Source organism: Numida meleagris, chromosome 5 (genome assembly GCF_002078875.1).
Source record: "Numida meleagris isolate 19003 breed g44 Domestic line chromosome 5, NumMel1.0, whole genome shotgun sequence".
Taxonomy (NCBI): domain Eukaryota; kingdom Metazoa; phylum Chordata; class Aves; order Galliformes; family Numididae; genus Numida; species Numida meleagris.
In genome coordinates, this window is record NC_034413.1 from 3,265,758 (window position 1) to 3,283,633 (window position 17,876).

General features: G+C 43.8%; 1 protein-coding gene across 3 annotated transcripts in view; it reads right to left on the reverse strand.

Moving 5' to 3' along the window:
- Nucleotides 1-17,870, reverse strand: part of ZRANB1 (zinc finger RANBP2-type containing 1) — a 36,468-nt gene extending 18,598 nt beyond the window's left edge. Inside the window, exons 1-3 of one of the 3 annotated variants that reach the window (XM_021400373.1) lie at nt 17,721-17,870; nt 7,009-7,106; nt 5,371-6,221 (exon numbers count right to left, since the gene is read on the reverse strand). In XM_021400373.1, coding sequence (XP_021256048.1) covers nt 5,371-6,184 — 814 coding nt within the window. In that variant the 5' untranslated portion in view covers nt 6,185-6,221; nt 7,009-7,106; nt 17,721-17,870. Of the gene's footprint in view, nt 1-5,370; nt 6,270-7,008; nt 7,107-16,784; nt 16,808-17,720 lie in introns of those variants that run through there. The other 2 variants (XM_021400376.1, XM_021400374.1) reach the window with 2 other exon arrangements.

The following is a 17,876-nucleotide window of genomic DNA, read 5'->3' on the forward strand; positions in this document are numbered from 1 at the left end:
GCTGCCCAGACAGGCTGTGGATGCCCCATCCCTGGAGGTGTTCCAGGCCAGGTTGGATGGGGCCCTGGGCAGCCTGGTCTAATATTAGATGTGGAGGTTGGCGGCCCTGCCTGCAGCAGGGGGGTTGGAGCTTGATGATCCTTGAGGTCTCTTCCAACCCAAGCCAATCTATGATGATTCTATGAATGCTGAGGAGCTGCGGTTTGACCAAAGAAGCTGAACCGTACTCCGGAGCCACAACTACTTCAGGGTACATCGGGTGGTCACAAAGATTTATCAGGAACTGCCATATTTCATCATTTTGAGCAGCAAAAGCATTGAGGCAGAGAGGAATTTTCTCTTCTTAGAGGAAGAACTCCTTCACAAGTGCATATGGAGCTTCACACAAATTAATAAAAAGAAAACAGAAGGATTGTTTGAAAAGCCTTAAAGGGCCTCTAACCACATCCTTCTGCTCATTCTCCTCTTTCCTTGTTTCCAGGACCTCCCTCTCAGCACTGGCACACGATCAGCAGCAGAACACGCTCTGCTAATGACCGTTTGAGACACAGCCCTCTGTACAGTGCATTTCTGAGTTTCTCAAGCTCTGCAACTTGCATCAACTTCAATGATGACCTTCCAAGAAGGCACCTACTTCAAACCTAATGTTAGCCAACGCGTGAATATGACTATATCATTACTTTTTCCATGCAAACAGCACTTCCATCTCCAAGCAGGCCACATGCTGCATTTCCAACACCTTGTTACAAGGCAGAGCAGCACACACACAGAGGTGGGAGCTGTTGGAAGAGGCCCCTGCCATCCCCTCTCCTATCTGCCAGCTGCACCCAACCCCACACGGCCCTGATGGCCAATCCCTCACGTGCACACTTGTGCCCTAAAAACAGAGACGCATGCATGATTTTAAAGTTAACGACTGGCGTTTCCAAGGCAAATTTAAATAAGTGTTTTTAACTTGATTACTTATTTAATTACGTTTAGCATAAAACACCATGGAGTGTTTAAAAGAAGGAGTCAAAAGACTGAAACAGAGACGTACTTCAGGAGCTGAGGTTTACTATCAAGAAGGAAGAAACGGAGTTTTACACCCACGAAAAGGTTTGCAACAACAGCATAGATGTGTGTGCACACACACAACTAGTTAGAACACATATATGCACAATGCAGAGGAAAACACACCAGGGAGTTTCTTTGCCAGGTGAAAGCAGCATGCTTACATCACTGTACCCTGGCACAGCAGTATGCCAAGTCACACTTCCCAGCAGTACACGTAGTGGGGAAGGAGGACAGGCTGTACAGCTCACAGCAGGGCCTTCCCCTTCAGTCATTCCACAGCATTGCTTGCCACATTTAGCAGAGGCCGGAACAGCAGGTAATCACCTGAATTAGTCAGTCACTAACTCACGCTACGCTTCCCCCAAACACTTCAAGAGAGCCTCAGCTGACACAAGCAAAGCACAAGGCATGACCTCTCCCCGCCTCCAGCAGCCTGCTTCCACCCATATGCTTCCCACTTCCTTGTTACAGGGCTGTCAAGCCACACGCTGCAAGGTTTAGCTGTGCCGTGCATGCGATGTGACAAGGAAACCGGTCCGGGCACAGCAGTCCCTGCAGGACGCTGGGCTGAAGGCGGCTCCGTCCTGCAGCTTGGCACTGCCCTGTAAACACCACCTGAGCACAAACAGAGCCTCTCTCCTTTCCCACAGGGCTTGGGGATGCCTGGCTAACACATCTGGCAGCACTGCAGAGAGCAGGAGAGACAATGACAGTGGGGAAAAAAAAACCTGTAAGAGAGATAAAGTAGTTGACAAAGAAAAAAACTAAGCAGACCTACGCAGGAATATTAGGAACAAGCTAGCAGTCCTTTTAAGGATGTACTGCAAAACAAGATTCATTACAGATTGCTCTAAGTATTTTTGGATTTGTTTAGGAAACACACTCAGTTTTTTTCCTTCAGGCAGCTTAGAAGAACGCATGCCTGGTTGGTTTTGGAGCCAGCATCCAGCAGCAAAGCCTGCCCACGACAGCAGCTACCTTCCCAACCTGAGCCTGGAAAGCAGGCTCTCCTGCAGCAGTGAACAAGCAGGACTGGAGGAGAAAGGAGAAGGAATACAGTTTACCCCAATCTGTGAGCTACAGTTCAAGCTCAGGAGTTAAACACACAACTCAGGAATCCTCACCAGTGCCCTGCAGCCACCACACTCCACCAGCACCACTGTGCAGCCCAGCCCCAAAGCATCAGGAGGGGAATCTCCAGCAAGTACTGAGGCACGAGCCGCAAGCAACTCTGAGTGTTAGGAGTTGTGAGAGTCTTCCTCCATTTGCACAACTAAAACCCAGAGCCAGCTTTACGCAGGCACTCAACCCAACTTCACCCAGCCCTACAGCAGCACTGCTCTGTGTAAATGTAGCACTAGTAAGCATCCACTAGTTTTTATTTTCCCTTCCTGTCCTTGCACTGATCTTGCATTAAGGCCAATACAAAAAAAGCAGCTGTGTCCCTGCACAGACAGTTTGTCATTTCCCACCAATCTAAACTGGCACTTGCAGAAAGACACGTTACCCAGCAGCCATCTGTACCAGAAGTTCTGCATTGCCTTTCCTTGCAGAGTTTGAAGGGAATCCCACTAACCCTCATGATCTGGAGAATACCCTGCATCATGCTGAAACACAGGAGTTGTACTCCTCACGTTCTGTACAGCCTATGTGTGCAAGAAACAGAAGCCTTGGTGGTATATTGAACCAGAGGTGGGTAGAGTACTAGCGGATTTCTCCAGCAGTAGTTGCACACATCACATATCCTTCTAAGTCCACAAAACGAGATACACATCTACAGGTTTCACACAAGAAGAACAAATGTGGGGGAAAAAAAAAAATAAGGTCTACTTAAAAGAATTTTATGCTGTAGTTGAGAAGATGAAGTTCATTAAACAACTGGTCTAAAGCACCACACAAGTTCTCCTTGGTACCGTCCGAAAGATGCCATCTAAGAGAAAAGAAAACAACCAGTTTGCCAAGAATTACTCCTACTCTTGCTCCTCTCATTTTTATTTGTGACATCGGGAAAGCCACAACTCGTACATCCAAAAATGTTCAAGCAATCCATCCCTCCCACGCACTTACAGCAACAGGACCCCCCCCAACTGTGGGTGCAGTGTGAAGGCACCGAGCCCTAACGAGCCGTTACTCATCAGCTGGATTATGCTAAGTCAACATCCTGACTCCTCCTCTATCAGCTTTCACCAACCTGCTCGATATTTCACACAGACTTGTCAATTTCCAGATAAGCAGTTACAAAATGAAAACAAGCGTTCGGCTCAGCTACAAATTCACAAGAGCTCCAGCCAGAGAACAAGCAATAAATCAGCAAGTCACAGTAACTCCATTGATACCCATGGTAAGAACAGGCACTTGAGGGAAAACCATTCCATCAAGAGGGCCGTTGTTTTAAGCACGTCACACTAAGGTAACAAAACCACGACCATAAATGTGACTTACTGCTTTTAAAACTGCTAGGTGAACTGGCATAGCTCCCCATACAGACATGGGCTACGAAACACCCAGAGACTGCAGCAGAAAAGCTGCAAAGCTGTAACAGTGTTCTTAAGGAGGTTATTTCCACTGCCAAGAACACTTGGAAAAACATGACATCTGTGACAGAAAAAGAACAATTCCTCAAATTAAGGATTAATTATTACCAGCTTTGGGTGCTGTTTAGGTGTGTTGTTTTTTCCTTAGTTAAAAAGTATAGTGAGCTTTTAAGTTATAGAAAGGAAGCTATGGAGTCTTTCAGCAGAACAGCAGTGGAATTGACAACTCCATTTGCATTCTGCTTTTCTCATCAAGTATCAGCATACCTTCAACCTACTTTCCAACTATTTTCATTACAGAAGAACTAAATCATTACTGCCCTACAGACAGCTTTTAGTTTTGCATGTAAACTTACAACCACAAGCGACACTGAAGTAAATAGAAACTCACATTCTTAAATGCAAGCTACAATCATCTCCACACAGACTATGTTTGAAGATGTGAGATACATTTTTTTAGTAACACTGGAACAGCCAGAAAAAAAGCCTGCACAAAAAGCAGAGGAAAAAGAACCCATAATAGCTGATACAATCGCTATTAAAATGCAAGATAGACGCTGGCGAGCCACAGGAATGACCTCCAGCAACTGATGGTGGGTATTCCATGATTTACAAAACGTCATACAGAATTTCAGTTGCTTTGTTTCAGAAAACAAGGCTCTGCATGTCTGCCAGCATGTCAGAAGCTTAACGCTCCAGGAAATAAAGGCATCTGGCTGTTAGCAAAATGAAACACATCCCAGCTATTCATGCAACAACGATCAAAAAAGTGGAGTATTTATTAGCTGACAAAAACCACATCCACGATAGCTGCCGAAACATTTACACCTGACCCGATCAATGAAATCACACAGCTCCACAGATCAGTTTTTCAATCACATCAATGCGAAGAGATGTTGTGAAACACTGAGGAACAGCATGAGACATCCTAGCAATGCCACTATTTCAAACAGAGCGTTTCACACTAAAAACAGTTGCCTATTTCAAGTCTTGAACCTGCTTGCATGCTAGGGCACAAGGTATTTGCAAGTTACAGGTAACTCCCAAGGTCAATAACTGGAGAAAACCCTGCTCTCACAAGTCTCTGATCTTCAACAGCACTGGGAGAACAATCCACAATTTCTTTAGGGAAGCACTAAAATACAAAAGCAATTTGGATTTGATTTTTAAGCAGCTGACTACAAAAACATTTCTAACACGGTATCTGTAGGAACGCAACATTATTACTTTCAAGGTCAGTATTACACATGCAGTTACTTGGAGCTACATATTTCGGTGTTATTTTTAACATCTGACAGAGCATCTTGTACTGTTGTGAGCTCTACACTGTTTACAAATACTCCCAAGCTGCAGCTGCTGCTTCTACTAGCATATCCTGCCACTGCAAAAAGAAGAGTGATTTTAAATATCCAGTAAAGGCTTTTTTTTTTTAAATATTGTTCTCCTTTTAATACAGTACTACACATAGATTACAGTGTTCCGTAGATGGGTTTTATAGTTCTTCCACAACAGAACAACAGCATTCTGCCACAGTGACATCAATTCCTACAGGAGGACAAAAACACCCAAAGAGCCACAAAACACATTTAACTCTGCTCCGTTTATGGCTCAACTCCACACTCTCTCTTAGCACCTGTTATTTCAGATTTACTCTTTGAAATTAAAATGCAAAGATCTACAAAAGCTGCTTTAAAACCAAATGACCCGTTCGTTCTTAAATACTTCATTCCCCCAGAACACCATAGGCACTAGCAGTGTAAGGTAGTAAGGAACAACTTACCGACACAAGCATTTAGGAACAGCCAGTCAGTCTTTTTCATTCTGTTTTTTATTTGCTTCAGCTTTTTGAAGTCAACTTCAAGCTCCTCCTTGCTGCCAACAGCTCCAGCCAATTCGATTCTTTGGAAGTCCATTTTCACATCCGATTCGCGTTTGGTTGTAGGAGGGGATCTTCTTTGGCTATTACCACTACTACAGCTTCCCCTCCACCGAGCTCTGTCCTGCTCATTTATGATTGAAGAAGCCTCTTCCGTGTCTGCCAGTTCTATTGCTTCTATGTTGTTAGGTCTGGGATGATCGCACACGACGCATTTCCTGGCCTTTGCCCAGTTTTCGTATGTACAAACAGAACAAGTCCAGTGCTGAGCCCTTGTGTTCAGTTTATTTCTGTCGTTATATTCCTCGCACGGATCGACTGAAAAAGGAACTGGTCTCGAACCAGACCCTGAAGACTGAGGAGACTCCGTGGGACTCCGGGTCCTACGCGGAGACAAACACTGAGTACATCTTATCGCTCTTGGCCAGTTCAAGTATGTGCACATGTGGCACGACCATTTATTTGCACTTTCCATACTGTAAGATGATTTAACCCTTGGCCTTGCACTGGAATCCGGACATATCAAAGGACTACTCCCTCCTTCAGTGCTCGAAGGATCCCAGTCTCGACCAATATCACTTGAACCACTTTTAAATGGATCTTCTGTGATAATTGTTCCACTAGGTCTCTGAGCACGGCACATGGTACATTTGATTGCAGATGGCCAGTTTTCATACGTACAATACTCACAAGCCCATTTAATTCCACGCTCTGTCATCGTGCACTCCTTGAAATGAACTGCGTCAGGCAGAAAGCTAAGTAATCACAATGCATCATTAGTACACAATAACTGCATACAAGCTCTGTTTAAAAAAAAAAAACACACACAAAAACAACATAAAAGTCAAATAAAATGTAATCCAACTGATGTGTATTGCACCATAAAGAATGAAAGTCAAGCTGGGCAAGTGGACAATCTTTTTTTGTTCCTTCATACCATCAGGACACTGGCAGGAAGTGCTGGGAGGAGCTGTGACAAGGGTAAGACTTGAAAGCCAAATGACTAACACTCAAGCCACTTAAATGCTTAATTGAGGACTTCCTAAATGCAGAAAAAGCAACTTAGTCATGCATTTCAGGAATTTCTTAAATTTGAACAGTGGCATCTACAATAAATTCTTAAAATAGATATGCACTGAACACAGAGAATACCAGGACAGACAAGTAAGTCTGCAGAAAGAAGTCACAAACACTAAACTGCTGAAATAAAACAGGGAGTACAGCAGTACAAGCAACACCAGGGCTAAGATCTCTACTGCAACAGTCACAGGACTTGGAAGGAAGAGGCACATCAGATAGGCAGTTACACTAACAAGTAGTTGCAGTTCTTCTGTAGTAGTAAGGTATGGGTTTGCATAGAAGGCATACACTTGAGAATTTCACAGGTGCTTAACCAAGACAAGGGCTTGATTTGACACACTCATAATGGCAGTGCTATGAGGTTGAAGCCTCGCTCAATAGCAAAGCGCAAGCTACGTGTGATAACAAGCCAATCCAGTACTTTCATTTTACCATCCAGATCTCAATCCAATCCCAACTCACTTTTTCTCTAATGAAGAGGAGATCCCGTCTTCATGCTGGCTCAGACCTTTTCCTCAGATTGCCAAATACGAAGGATGAGACTAAGCAGATAACTATTCCTGTAAACAAAATGAAAACAGACTCATTATAGGTTTCCTACCGGACTTGAGTAACCATAAAGTTAATTATTAAATGCCACACCTATTCTGATCCCAATTTACGTGTTTGAGCTCAGTCACGGCCTGCTAAGGCTAAACTACAGACTAGCATAAATAAATCAATATTTGGAAAGAACCAGTCACTAGGAAAGCCATCAGTAAGTCTCCTAAAGAACTAGATCCGGGCAACTTCAAATTCATATCAAGATGTCTGTAAACACTCTCAGTGGAATGTGAAACTTAGCATGAAGAGGAAGAAAACTCAATCTCCTCCAGTTTGCATAGAGGGCAAATGGGATAAAGGTTACATGGCAGGTAGATAAAGGATAAACAGCAAAACGCATACAGTCTACTTCTTCTCTTACTACAGATTGCTACGCAGCATGTAGAACTCAGTTATACACTAAAGCATGCAAAACTGTTTGAAACAGGAATTTGTTGTATCAATTGACCAACAATTCTCACATTCACCATATTAAAACCCACCTGGTTAATGAAAACACCAAGAGTCTGGTAACACAAAAGCTCAAGCAAAGTTACACAACAGGATCAAATTCTAATCTAGAAAAACTAAGTACTTTATGCCTTTTCTTCTGTCAGAAAAGGCTTTACCAGTTAGTATACTCTTCACTCAAATACCTTCAGAAGCACCATCATCAGGAGGTTGGACCTGATGATCTTGAAGGTCTGTTCCAACCTGGGCAATTCTATGATTCTGGGATCAGCTATCAAGGCACAGTAATACATCCACATCTGCTGGTCAAGCCCCATGCTGTCGGCAGAGGCACATCAGCACTCTCTTCCTCACAGCCTTATTCTTACTGTGTCCCTTCTGTGGATTCCAGCACACAACATCACTTTTCCCCAGCAGCTTGAGCCTTATTTATTGACCAGCTCATGCAACTGCACTAATGAGTGCTAGCACACAGCCAGGACAGAAGAGAGGACAGCACTACTGAACCACCAAGCTTTTTCAGAAAGCTCTGGCTCTAATCCACTTGAGCTGCCTGCAGAGCACCTGAGTTCCACCTATATATGCTGTAAAACTGTCAGACCAGGGAATGTGCTGAGAAGGCAGTTAGGTTTCCTACTGCTTCCCCTCCAAGATTTGCTCAAAGTTCATGTATGAGAGTGGAAAATTAAAAGGAGCAATAAGATCACACTACGATCCCAGTATCTGTAATACAATTAGGTGGGAAGAGGAGGGTGTTATCATAGCAATATTAAATCAATGCTACTGAAGGCAACTTATTTAAAGACAACTTTTCAGAAGCTTGGAGAGAAAAAAAGACCACAACCTGCTTCTCTACTCCAAAGGCAAACTAAAGCTTTGCCAAAATAGTTCCAAAGCATATATAAGACTTAACGATAGATTAATCTGTTCTATTTGGTCAATAGCTTTCTTATGCATTCACCGAAGTCATTTAAGGACTAACATTTCTTAAATAAGCTTATTCTCTGCATGAACAACAAATGTAATGTTTTCCTGTTAGGAACTTGAGAGAGCTGAACGTGATTTTAAGAAAAGAGCATGTGCTGCGAAGGAAAAGCATAAAGCCACCGTTCCAACAGTTCAACACCAAGACAAACTGGAAATGGATTTCTACCTGATCAGAAACCGGTGTGTTCGAAGTGTTTTCTTCCCTTCCACCTCCCAAGTCAGACTGGTGCACTGTAGGAGATGAAGCCTGAGAGGGAGCAGCAGCTGCCAATAGTCCCTCATCTGCCCTGGTTTGTGAAGCCTTAACCCGGCACTTCCCATTGCAAACAAACCCCAACAGAGAACAAACCACCTTGTGCTGACAGCGAGGCTGGGGAGAAGAGGCTGCTGCTCCAGCTGAAAGGGTCTGGCCACAAAAGTGACCTAGAATACAGATCTTATTTTCTGATACCAAATAGCACGGTGTTAACAGAAAAGCTTTCATAGGTATCATGAGATTAGAGAATAATTATAGCTAAAACCCTAACGTCAGCTTTTCTTTGAAGACTTTCACATAGCTGAAAGACGGGGATGGATGCTACGTTAAGGAGTATTATCTATTAATACTAATACAGAAAGCTCTACGTTTTCAAACACGGCTCTTAAGAAGGCTGAGTGTCTGCAGCTTCAAAAGCTTCTGATACCAAGCCCCTACAGCACAGTCAGATGAGAAAACAAGCACTTCCCCACGTTGGCTCTTATTTGTACATCTTGGTATGACCTTCAGCTGCACCTCCACGCCAAGAATACCAGAACCATCTGCCTTGCTGGGAATACTGGCCTACCAGCCAGTCACCAAGCAGTCTGAGCACTATTACATTTTTTCAGAATTACTTCTTTGCCACCCTGCCTTCAAGTGAGCTTGTTATTTTAGACTCTTCCCAGAGGAGAAGCTGAATCACACAGCACCTCTTGACATAGGAATAGCACAGCAGTGACTACAAGGTGCAAGTGCTTGCTTCCACATCCAATAAGCACGAGCAGGGAAGGAATTAAAAGCTACACAACTCCCAACAAGCTGCAACTGATCAGTAAGAGCAGCGTGCTAAATGCATTTGGGACACACTAGTAAAGTAATATAGCATATTAGAGAGCACAATATTAGTTTATTATAAATCAGATCTTTAAAAAAAATCGATTTTATAGAAAGGTCTTCTGGTAAAGTCAGACACTTACAACAAATAACCAGAAAGCTTCTTTGTTGCTCTGTTTCAACTTTCAAGAATGCTCTCTTGGTCTTTAACCAACTCTCTAACCAAAGGCAGAATCTATTAACAGCTCCTGAGCGTGGACATAACACCTTACACACATCCAGCCACAGAGAGGAGTGGGGAGAAACAGGGCTGTGAGTCAAGGCAGGAGATCAAGCTGCACTTTCGCTGCCTGTACCCTTGATGTGTTGTGAAATGTGGCATTTAAATGCTAAGAAAGTCTCAATCTGACGGCTGTAATTGTTAACTAACAGCTGGAAAACATTTCCATGAAGTTTATATATAAACACATGCTAACATACGAAGGAAAAAACAGCTTTTAAAGAAAAATTGCCTACGATTAACTCTGCATAGTTTGACACAGAGAAGCATTCTCCTTTTTACATCACTGCCTCCAATTCTCCCTTGGTTACCAATAAAACAATGGCTATGCTTCCTAGAAAGCTGAAGTTCATTCATACACAGGTAGGATTTCCAATTAAAGCTGCCACATATCTGGATTATCACCAGAAACTGTCATGGTTCAATACCTATTAGTCTGAATTCAGACAACTGTAGCTGTTCTGGTTGTGTCAAACTGCAGCACACACACAAAAGAAGTGCATACGAGGAACTGGAGTCAACAGCACCCAAGGGGACGTAAACCAATGGCTCTGACCTCACCCTTCACCAACAAACATGCCAACATCTACAAATGCTGCCACTTTGTTGCTCACTCCAACGGGGCCCTCTCTTTAAGCACACCTTAACCTGGACCGAGGGACTCTTCAAACAAAAATTTGTCCGTTTACAAAACAAAATACAAGGTACAGCCATTGGGAAGGTCCCGAGAATAACGCAGCAAGCTTCCATCCCGAAGGCCAGTTTGTTTCTTTTTCTAACTTGTAAATTTACTAAAAGTCTCCTCAACTATTTCCTGCATAAGGCGCTTTCCACTTCACTTTCTACGTAAGAAATTTACTTTCGTTCTTTGGGTCCAAGAACCCTTGTGAAAATCGCACTGTCCACACACTTGAAGAAAAGACATTCTGAAATGAATTGCTAAGCATCAAGAATCATTTTTCATGTGAAATTTGCCTTGGTTGGCTTTTTAAGGTGGAATTTCCCTGTCAAGTTTCCGCTCTTACTCTACCACTCACCCTTAGGCTCTTTTTTCCCTAGCACTCCACCCTCAGCTATCTGCTATTCCTGCACGAGTTCTCCCACATGTTCACAACGAGGCTCAGCAAATCAGTGCGCCACGACTACCTTGAAGGGAATGAACAGTGGGTTCTATTGTAGTCTCTGCAAATTAGTTTATTAAAAAAAAAAAAAAGGCAAAACAGAACCACCACACTGACCTTGTCAATGCGATAACCAAATCAGACCAGCACTGAGTCTGGAAGCTTAGCAATGAAGGCAATGACTATATATTATAATAAAGAACAGAAGGGTTACTGCAAAGTTGTGAATGCAGAAGCACTTTCTGTGTTAGCCTGAAAACACTTCCACAAGTACTTCAACCAGCAAGCATCGTTTATTGTGGCTGTTAGGACGGCTCTTTAAAAATGAAAAGACACTGTCTCAAACAGATCAGCAGGAAGGAAAACCCTCCGCCATCCTAGGAAAGGAGCAGCACAAAGCTTTTCAGCTGCCTGCTGTTGTAGCCACACCACCTGTGTTTCTCTACAGAACACAAGCTGGCTATCTGCAGCACAGGCAGTCGGAACGGGTCTCAGGCTCCCACAGCAGAAAGAGCCTTCTGATATAAAATGGATAAAGATAAGCAGTGCTGGGACACACGGGCCTTTGGCAAACTTTGGGCTTTTTGGCATTACCCCTCCCACCCTCTCCCCAGACAGAGGGCTGCTTTGGGAAGGCAGCAGGAGCTCTTCCAAGCACTACAGCTGCTCGTTTGCTCCCACTAACACGAAGATCACTGCCATTGAAAAGAGGCATCATCAACCAAGGACTGGCACAAACCTCAGTTCTATTAAAAAAGCCCAAACCACCGCTATGCAAACACCAACACCATCAATAAAACACAACATCAGCGGTGCAGCAAACATGAAGAACTGGAAGTGTTCCACTTAGAACTGAAGAACTGCTCGCAATCTAGTACGTGAAAACCCTTCTTTTTTCTTCAGTTCTGGTAGTCCAGGCTGGCAGCTAATATCCTAGGCTGCAGGTTTTCAGTGTGACCTGCTTCATGGCAGACCACTTCTCATCTAGTGCTATAGAGCACATAGTTAAAATCCAGAAGACCCTCATCTTGTGCAAGGAAATACGTCACAAGAAATGCAGATCTCTTCATCAATTAAGAATTCTGATAAAGTAGTACATTTTGAAAACCATTTACAAAGTCTGTTCTGACAACAAGCTTCACTTGCAGTCTATCAAAAGCTGCTTCCACGTGGATGGATGGATTCATGCCTCGTTTGAAAACACCTTTAAGACTACTCGATTCGATATTTACTGCATTCAGAAAAAAACCCACAATATTTTGCTTCAGTTTTCAATATTCTATTCACACTTCCAATACAAGTGCGATCATCTCCAGGGCACCTTAAATTCTCACTTCAGCAAAATAATTTACTGTTACGTGACACCTAATTCTGCAAACACTCTGTGTGGTACGAAGTCAAACATCCAGGAGATGACAGATCCCAGGAGACATCTGAAATACAAGAATGGAAAGCGGACTTTGTGTTACGACACAGCCCTACCTACGCCCAGACTCCAGCTGAAATGGAAGCTTCCATCCAGAACTAACAGACGAAGGCCAATGCTCAACGTTCACTCTTCCTGATTTTTTTGTTTTCATGTTTACCCCCTAACACAGTGCTGTGTCCTCAACCACTGCAGTTAATCCTGCTGTAGAACGTGCAAAGCTTCCATCTGATTTGTACTGATCTCAAACCAAAGTACGTGTCCCCTTATTAAATCTGTGACTAAATACTAAAAGCAGCATTAGCGGCTGAAAACAGAACTATAAAAGACAACAGCAACAGGTCGCAATTCAGTGCTTTCCTGTTTCAGGAGAGTTACATTTTCCTTTCTGTTGGTAGCCGTTTTTTTTGTGGGTTTGTTTTTCTCTTTTTAATCTCTATTAAAAGTTAACAACGGTTTAAATGAGATGTTACGACACATTAGGAGGGACTAAATAGGACCGCTTACTTAGAAACCAATACCATTTGGTAAAATGAGAGTAAGCAGATCAACAGTTACATAATAGATGGCATCTCCCACACAATACTAATCAAAACCAAGCAAACAGACCCAAAATAACGAGCTCCGAAAGAAAACTCACATGAATACAGCCAGCACACTTAATTACTCTGATCACTATGATCACCATTCAAAGATGAATACTGACTGCAGATAAACACAGCAACAAACATACGTCCAAAAAAATTCAGTTAATTTCTCTTTTTCGATGAACAAAGCACACGGGTTGAAGAAGAGGTTTCTTTCAAAAAAGGCCGGATACAAAAAACACAGTTTATCTGCAATTCAGACTCTATGCCTAAAACACGAGACTCGTTTCTGTTTAGATCTCAGCCACCCTTGCAGAAGATGAGGAAAACCAGATGTCACGTTCTGAATACAAACGTACCGTTGAGTCAGACATCAAAACTTAAAAACACTTAAAGCTGTCCAGCAACCAGGGAATATTACATTAAAATTTGTACGTTTGACATTCAGTTCTAGTAATTATCCTCTGGACCTCCCTAATAGTGGTTGACCATAAATTAGATCATGGCTAGATGCAGACATTCACCGTTTGGTGGAGAAAAACCATCTGCCTGCAAATGGAACAAGGAAACGCACTCTCCTCATCAGCTATTGTGTCATTCCCTCCTAATTAATGGCAAGCCACTTTCTGATAAAGACTGTCTTTCGTAGGCATGCTTGCAACTGGGTATTTTAAGACTACAACTTCCAGCACAAAGAAGCCACACAAGCTGCGCTCATGGCTTCATCCAGCTCTTCCTGAGATACTGGCTAGACAGCAAAGTGTCGAAGGGGGGAAAAAAAAGCAAAACTGATAGCACACACATCACCGCTTAACGCAGCGCAAAGGACTCGTGTCAACTACCACGGAAAACAAAAATCAGAATAATAAAGATTTTAAGAACATTTTCAGAACATTTTACTTTCTATCAAAGTTGTATCTACTCCTTTTTCTATAAATATATATATATTTTTTTACCTGAATCAGTAATAATCCCTCTTCTGCTCGCAACAGCTTTCCAGCAACTCAAGCTAATACTGCTGGGCGCTCAGGGCTGCTCGAGCACTTCATGGTTTTCAAATGAATGGATCTAGAAGAGTACGTGCAACTTCAAGACGCTGAACAATAGCTTGATGACAAAGTTTCTAGTCTACTGACAGCAAAACAGACCACTCGAGTCTATTTTCCTTTCCAGAATCACATAAACCACGGTTGCGACAATTTTCTTGCTTCAGTTCAGAAAAAGAAAGTGGTGAAGCAGCAACATAACCTACAGAGGTTTCTTAATGTCTTTACATACTCCGGTAACTTCGACCTTTTCTGTTTCAATCAAAAAGCTACACAAAAGAAGACATTAAGCCAAATCAAAGCATCAAAACATCTGAAGTTTTAGTATTTGGTAACAAAGCAACAGCAAGCACAACCCAAATAACACTGCACGCTGGCTTCTACGGCTGGTGGGGCACTGCAGACTCTTTGCTCACAAGTGACAGTTTCAGAAAGAAGTCCTATTTACACTTCAAAAATAGACACAAGTTCATCCTTGCAGCCCCCACCCCCCGGACAGCAGGCTTCACACCTGGCATTTGTTTTGTCCCTAGCTCTCATTACTTCCAGCGTCTGCAGCTCAGTTCTGAGCTCGGCCTTAAAGTATCCTTGTTTTAAGAACAAGCAGGACAGATTATATCAGGAAAAATCCAAATACCCAAAGGGGAAAATGCCAGCTTAATTATATCTGCCACATAGCAGGAGATGCAAAGAGCTGCAATCTCGTCTGGTTTGCAGACAAGATGCTCCAAACACACCAGGAACTCCTCCATTCTTCCCAGTGTATTAACCTCCCACATTTCTTGATTAAAAAATGAAAACTACAATTGTTTCTGCATTCTTGAGGCAAGGTCAGCCCCTCCTGAAGACAGCTCCAGACTTCACCGCGTTCACCCCCTACTGCGCTCCCTCCAAACCTTCTCCTCTCTGATACTTGCCACCAGAACAAGTTTTTGCACGAATTGGAAACAAGCACAAGAGGAGGGGAGAAAAAAAAAAAAAAAAAAGGAAAAAAAGAAAACCACACTTCTTTTGAAAAATACCAGGTTTGAAAACTCCAGTTTGATGGCAGAACTTCTACCTGCACCACAGAAGGAAAACATTCATAAACCAATATGTTTTCAGGATAGTAGTAATACAGTTCTTCTACAGCATTTAGCTGTTAGACACCAAAGGGATGAGTCCTATTATTAACCTTCTATTTCAAAGCAGTTCCAAGAGAATCAGCTACATCCATGAGAGAGCAAGTGATGCAAATGAGTGAAAACCTCCTGAAGTTGACAAGTGTTACAGTCACAAAATCAATCCAACCCTCTGCAGTTTACAGCACTGTCAGCTCTGCAAGAAGTGCTATGAAAAAGCACAGTGCCTGAATTACAAATGTTTGAGATCTTAATTAGAAGATGAAAGCCCTCTTTTTAAGGTGTAACAAATTCCATTCAACCGACACTTCAGAGTTAAAATTCTGTGTTCTTTAATTGATTTTTCCAAACTATACCATTTGACAAGTGAAGTAATAAGCCCTCCATGAGCTGTGTTAAGAAAAAAGAACATCCTCAACTTTTTCTCATTCCCTTCTTTATCTGTAGTACTACTTAACGAAAATATTTAAATGAAGAACTCTTGTTACAGCAAAGCCAGCCATTACCAGCTGCCAAACTGAAGTTTAGTTCCATTTTAGTAACAGGAGACTTGGATTCTAATTCATACAGTCAAAATGAGGATTACTTGTTGACATCAATTTTGAGCAGCTCAAAATAACCCAGTCTTCAAGTTTGGGCGGTCGGGACGAAGAGGCATGAGATTGCTAACAGAACTACCAGCAGCAGTTTAACTGTTTCGTTCTCATTTGTAGCCGTACGCAATGCTGAAGGCTGCATTAATCTGAAATCCTACCTCATCTCAACTCTGTGCAAGCCTGATAGAGCAAAGAGATGCTGCAAAGAGAAAGCTTAATGCCTAGGTTAATGCCACATGAACGAGTCATTACGCTGATGTTTCTGAACATACATTTGATCAATTGTATTAAGAAAACCTTCCCATACAATCAGTATTTTCTGCTTACATTACTGACTTATTTATGGACCTATCTTGCAAAGGCGGATGGAAACACCAAAGACAGATTGGCTTTCCTGCCTCTAAAGAATCTACACACTGACTGACATGTAATTAAAATGGCCATACACATCTAAATAAGACTTAAAATGCTGCCTTGACCAAGTTTAACTGGTCTCCAATTTAAGTCATGCTTCTGCGATGAATCCCATTGATGCTTTTATGCTACGCAGTATTGCAATTAAATTAATTACGCTTCTGAGAAAATGCTAATGGTACAACTCTACAGTAACAGATTATGTCCTCATGGGTCACCACCATCTGCCTGTCTATATAGAATCACAGAATATCCCAAGTTGGAAGCGACCCATAGAGATCAGCAAGTCCAAGTCCTGGCATACTAAGCAGCCTAAGAAAAATAAAGGTAATAACTTTTTTTTTCTTCCCCCCAAGAGAGTTACACCACGTAATTAGAGCTTCCCCAATCCTACACAAGGCAACGCATCCAAAAATTGCTGTGACAAACGTAAACCAGAAGCAATCTTTATAGACAAATGCACACTAAGACACCAAAGCCAGCTGCCCTTGGGATGGAGGCAAATTAGAGTCTCTGAGAACACTTCCATCGTTACCTGTGTCCCTCTCTGGGCAACCACGTAAAATAGAAACGGTCTTCACAAATCTCTCCCGCAGCCAGCAAACGCAGAGATATCAGGCGAGCAGAACAAAAAAAAAAAAGCACGAACCCCACGGGATACAACAGGAACCCCCAAGAATTCCAGAAAAACTTCCCAGCATTGTTACCCCTGAACGTCACCACTGTTGCAGAAAGTTCTCAGCTCCCGCCATGGAGGAGGCCCGGGCTTCTCCCACCTGCTGCGGGGAGCCCGGGCTCAGGAGGCCTCGTGTCACCGCACACGGATGCCTGGCACACCGCTGACCTCCTGGGAGCGTCCCTGAGCCTGGTGGCAGGGCGAAGGCACAGTCCTGAAGGCGCTGAAGAGCGGATGGTCGAGGTTTAGCACCGCTAACCGAACTTTGTTTTAAATCAGAACCGAAAGAAGAGCCTCACCTCGCAAGAGCAAGCTTTGTTTTGATGTACGCCCCAGACTGTGCTGCTGCCGAGTGCCAGCAATAGGCAGCGTTACGGACACCGCCGTGGAAGCGCGGTAACCCCGCGCACAGACACACCGAGGAGGTCGCGCCCCCGATTCTACCACAGCACACTGACCCAGACAGACACAACCACCCCCCAAAAATCCAAAATCTGAGGAAAATAAGTGCGAGGCAACAATGACCTCACTCCAGCAGCCCCCGGTACTGCAGCACAACATTACAGAAGCGGTCACCAGAGAGAGCCCAGTGTCCTGCTTTTGTACGCCGGCCCTCGCTGCCGCAGCCCCGCGATGGAAGGAGCGATGCGGCACCCCGGGGCCGCTCCTCCTCCGTCCCCCAGGAGGAGCTGAGCCCCGGCTGGGCAGCACAGCCCGCGGGCGGCTCGCACCCCGCCGGGCCCTCCCCGGGAACGGCCGCCCCCTCCCGCAGCCCGCCGGCGGAGCGGGGTTTACCTGTCCGCCTCGCCAGGAGCCGTCCCTCGGGCACACGCTCGGCGCTGTGCCCCGCGCCGCCCCCCGGCCCGCTGGCTGAGGCGTGCTCTCCCCGCTCACGACATGGTCTCTCCCAGCGCGGCAGGCTGCCGCGGCCGCGGGCGCTCCCACTCGTTA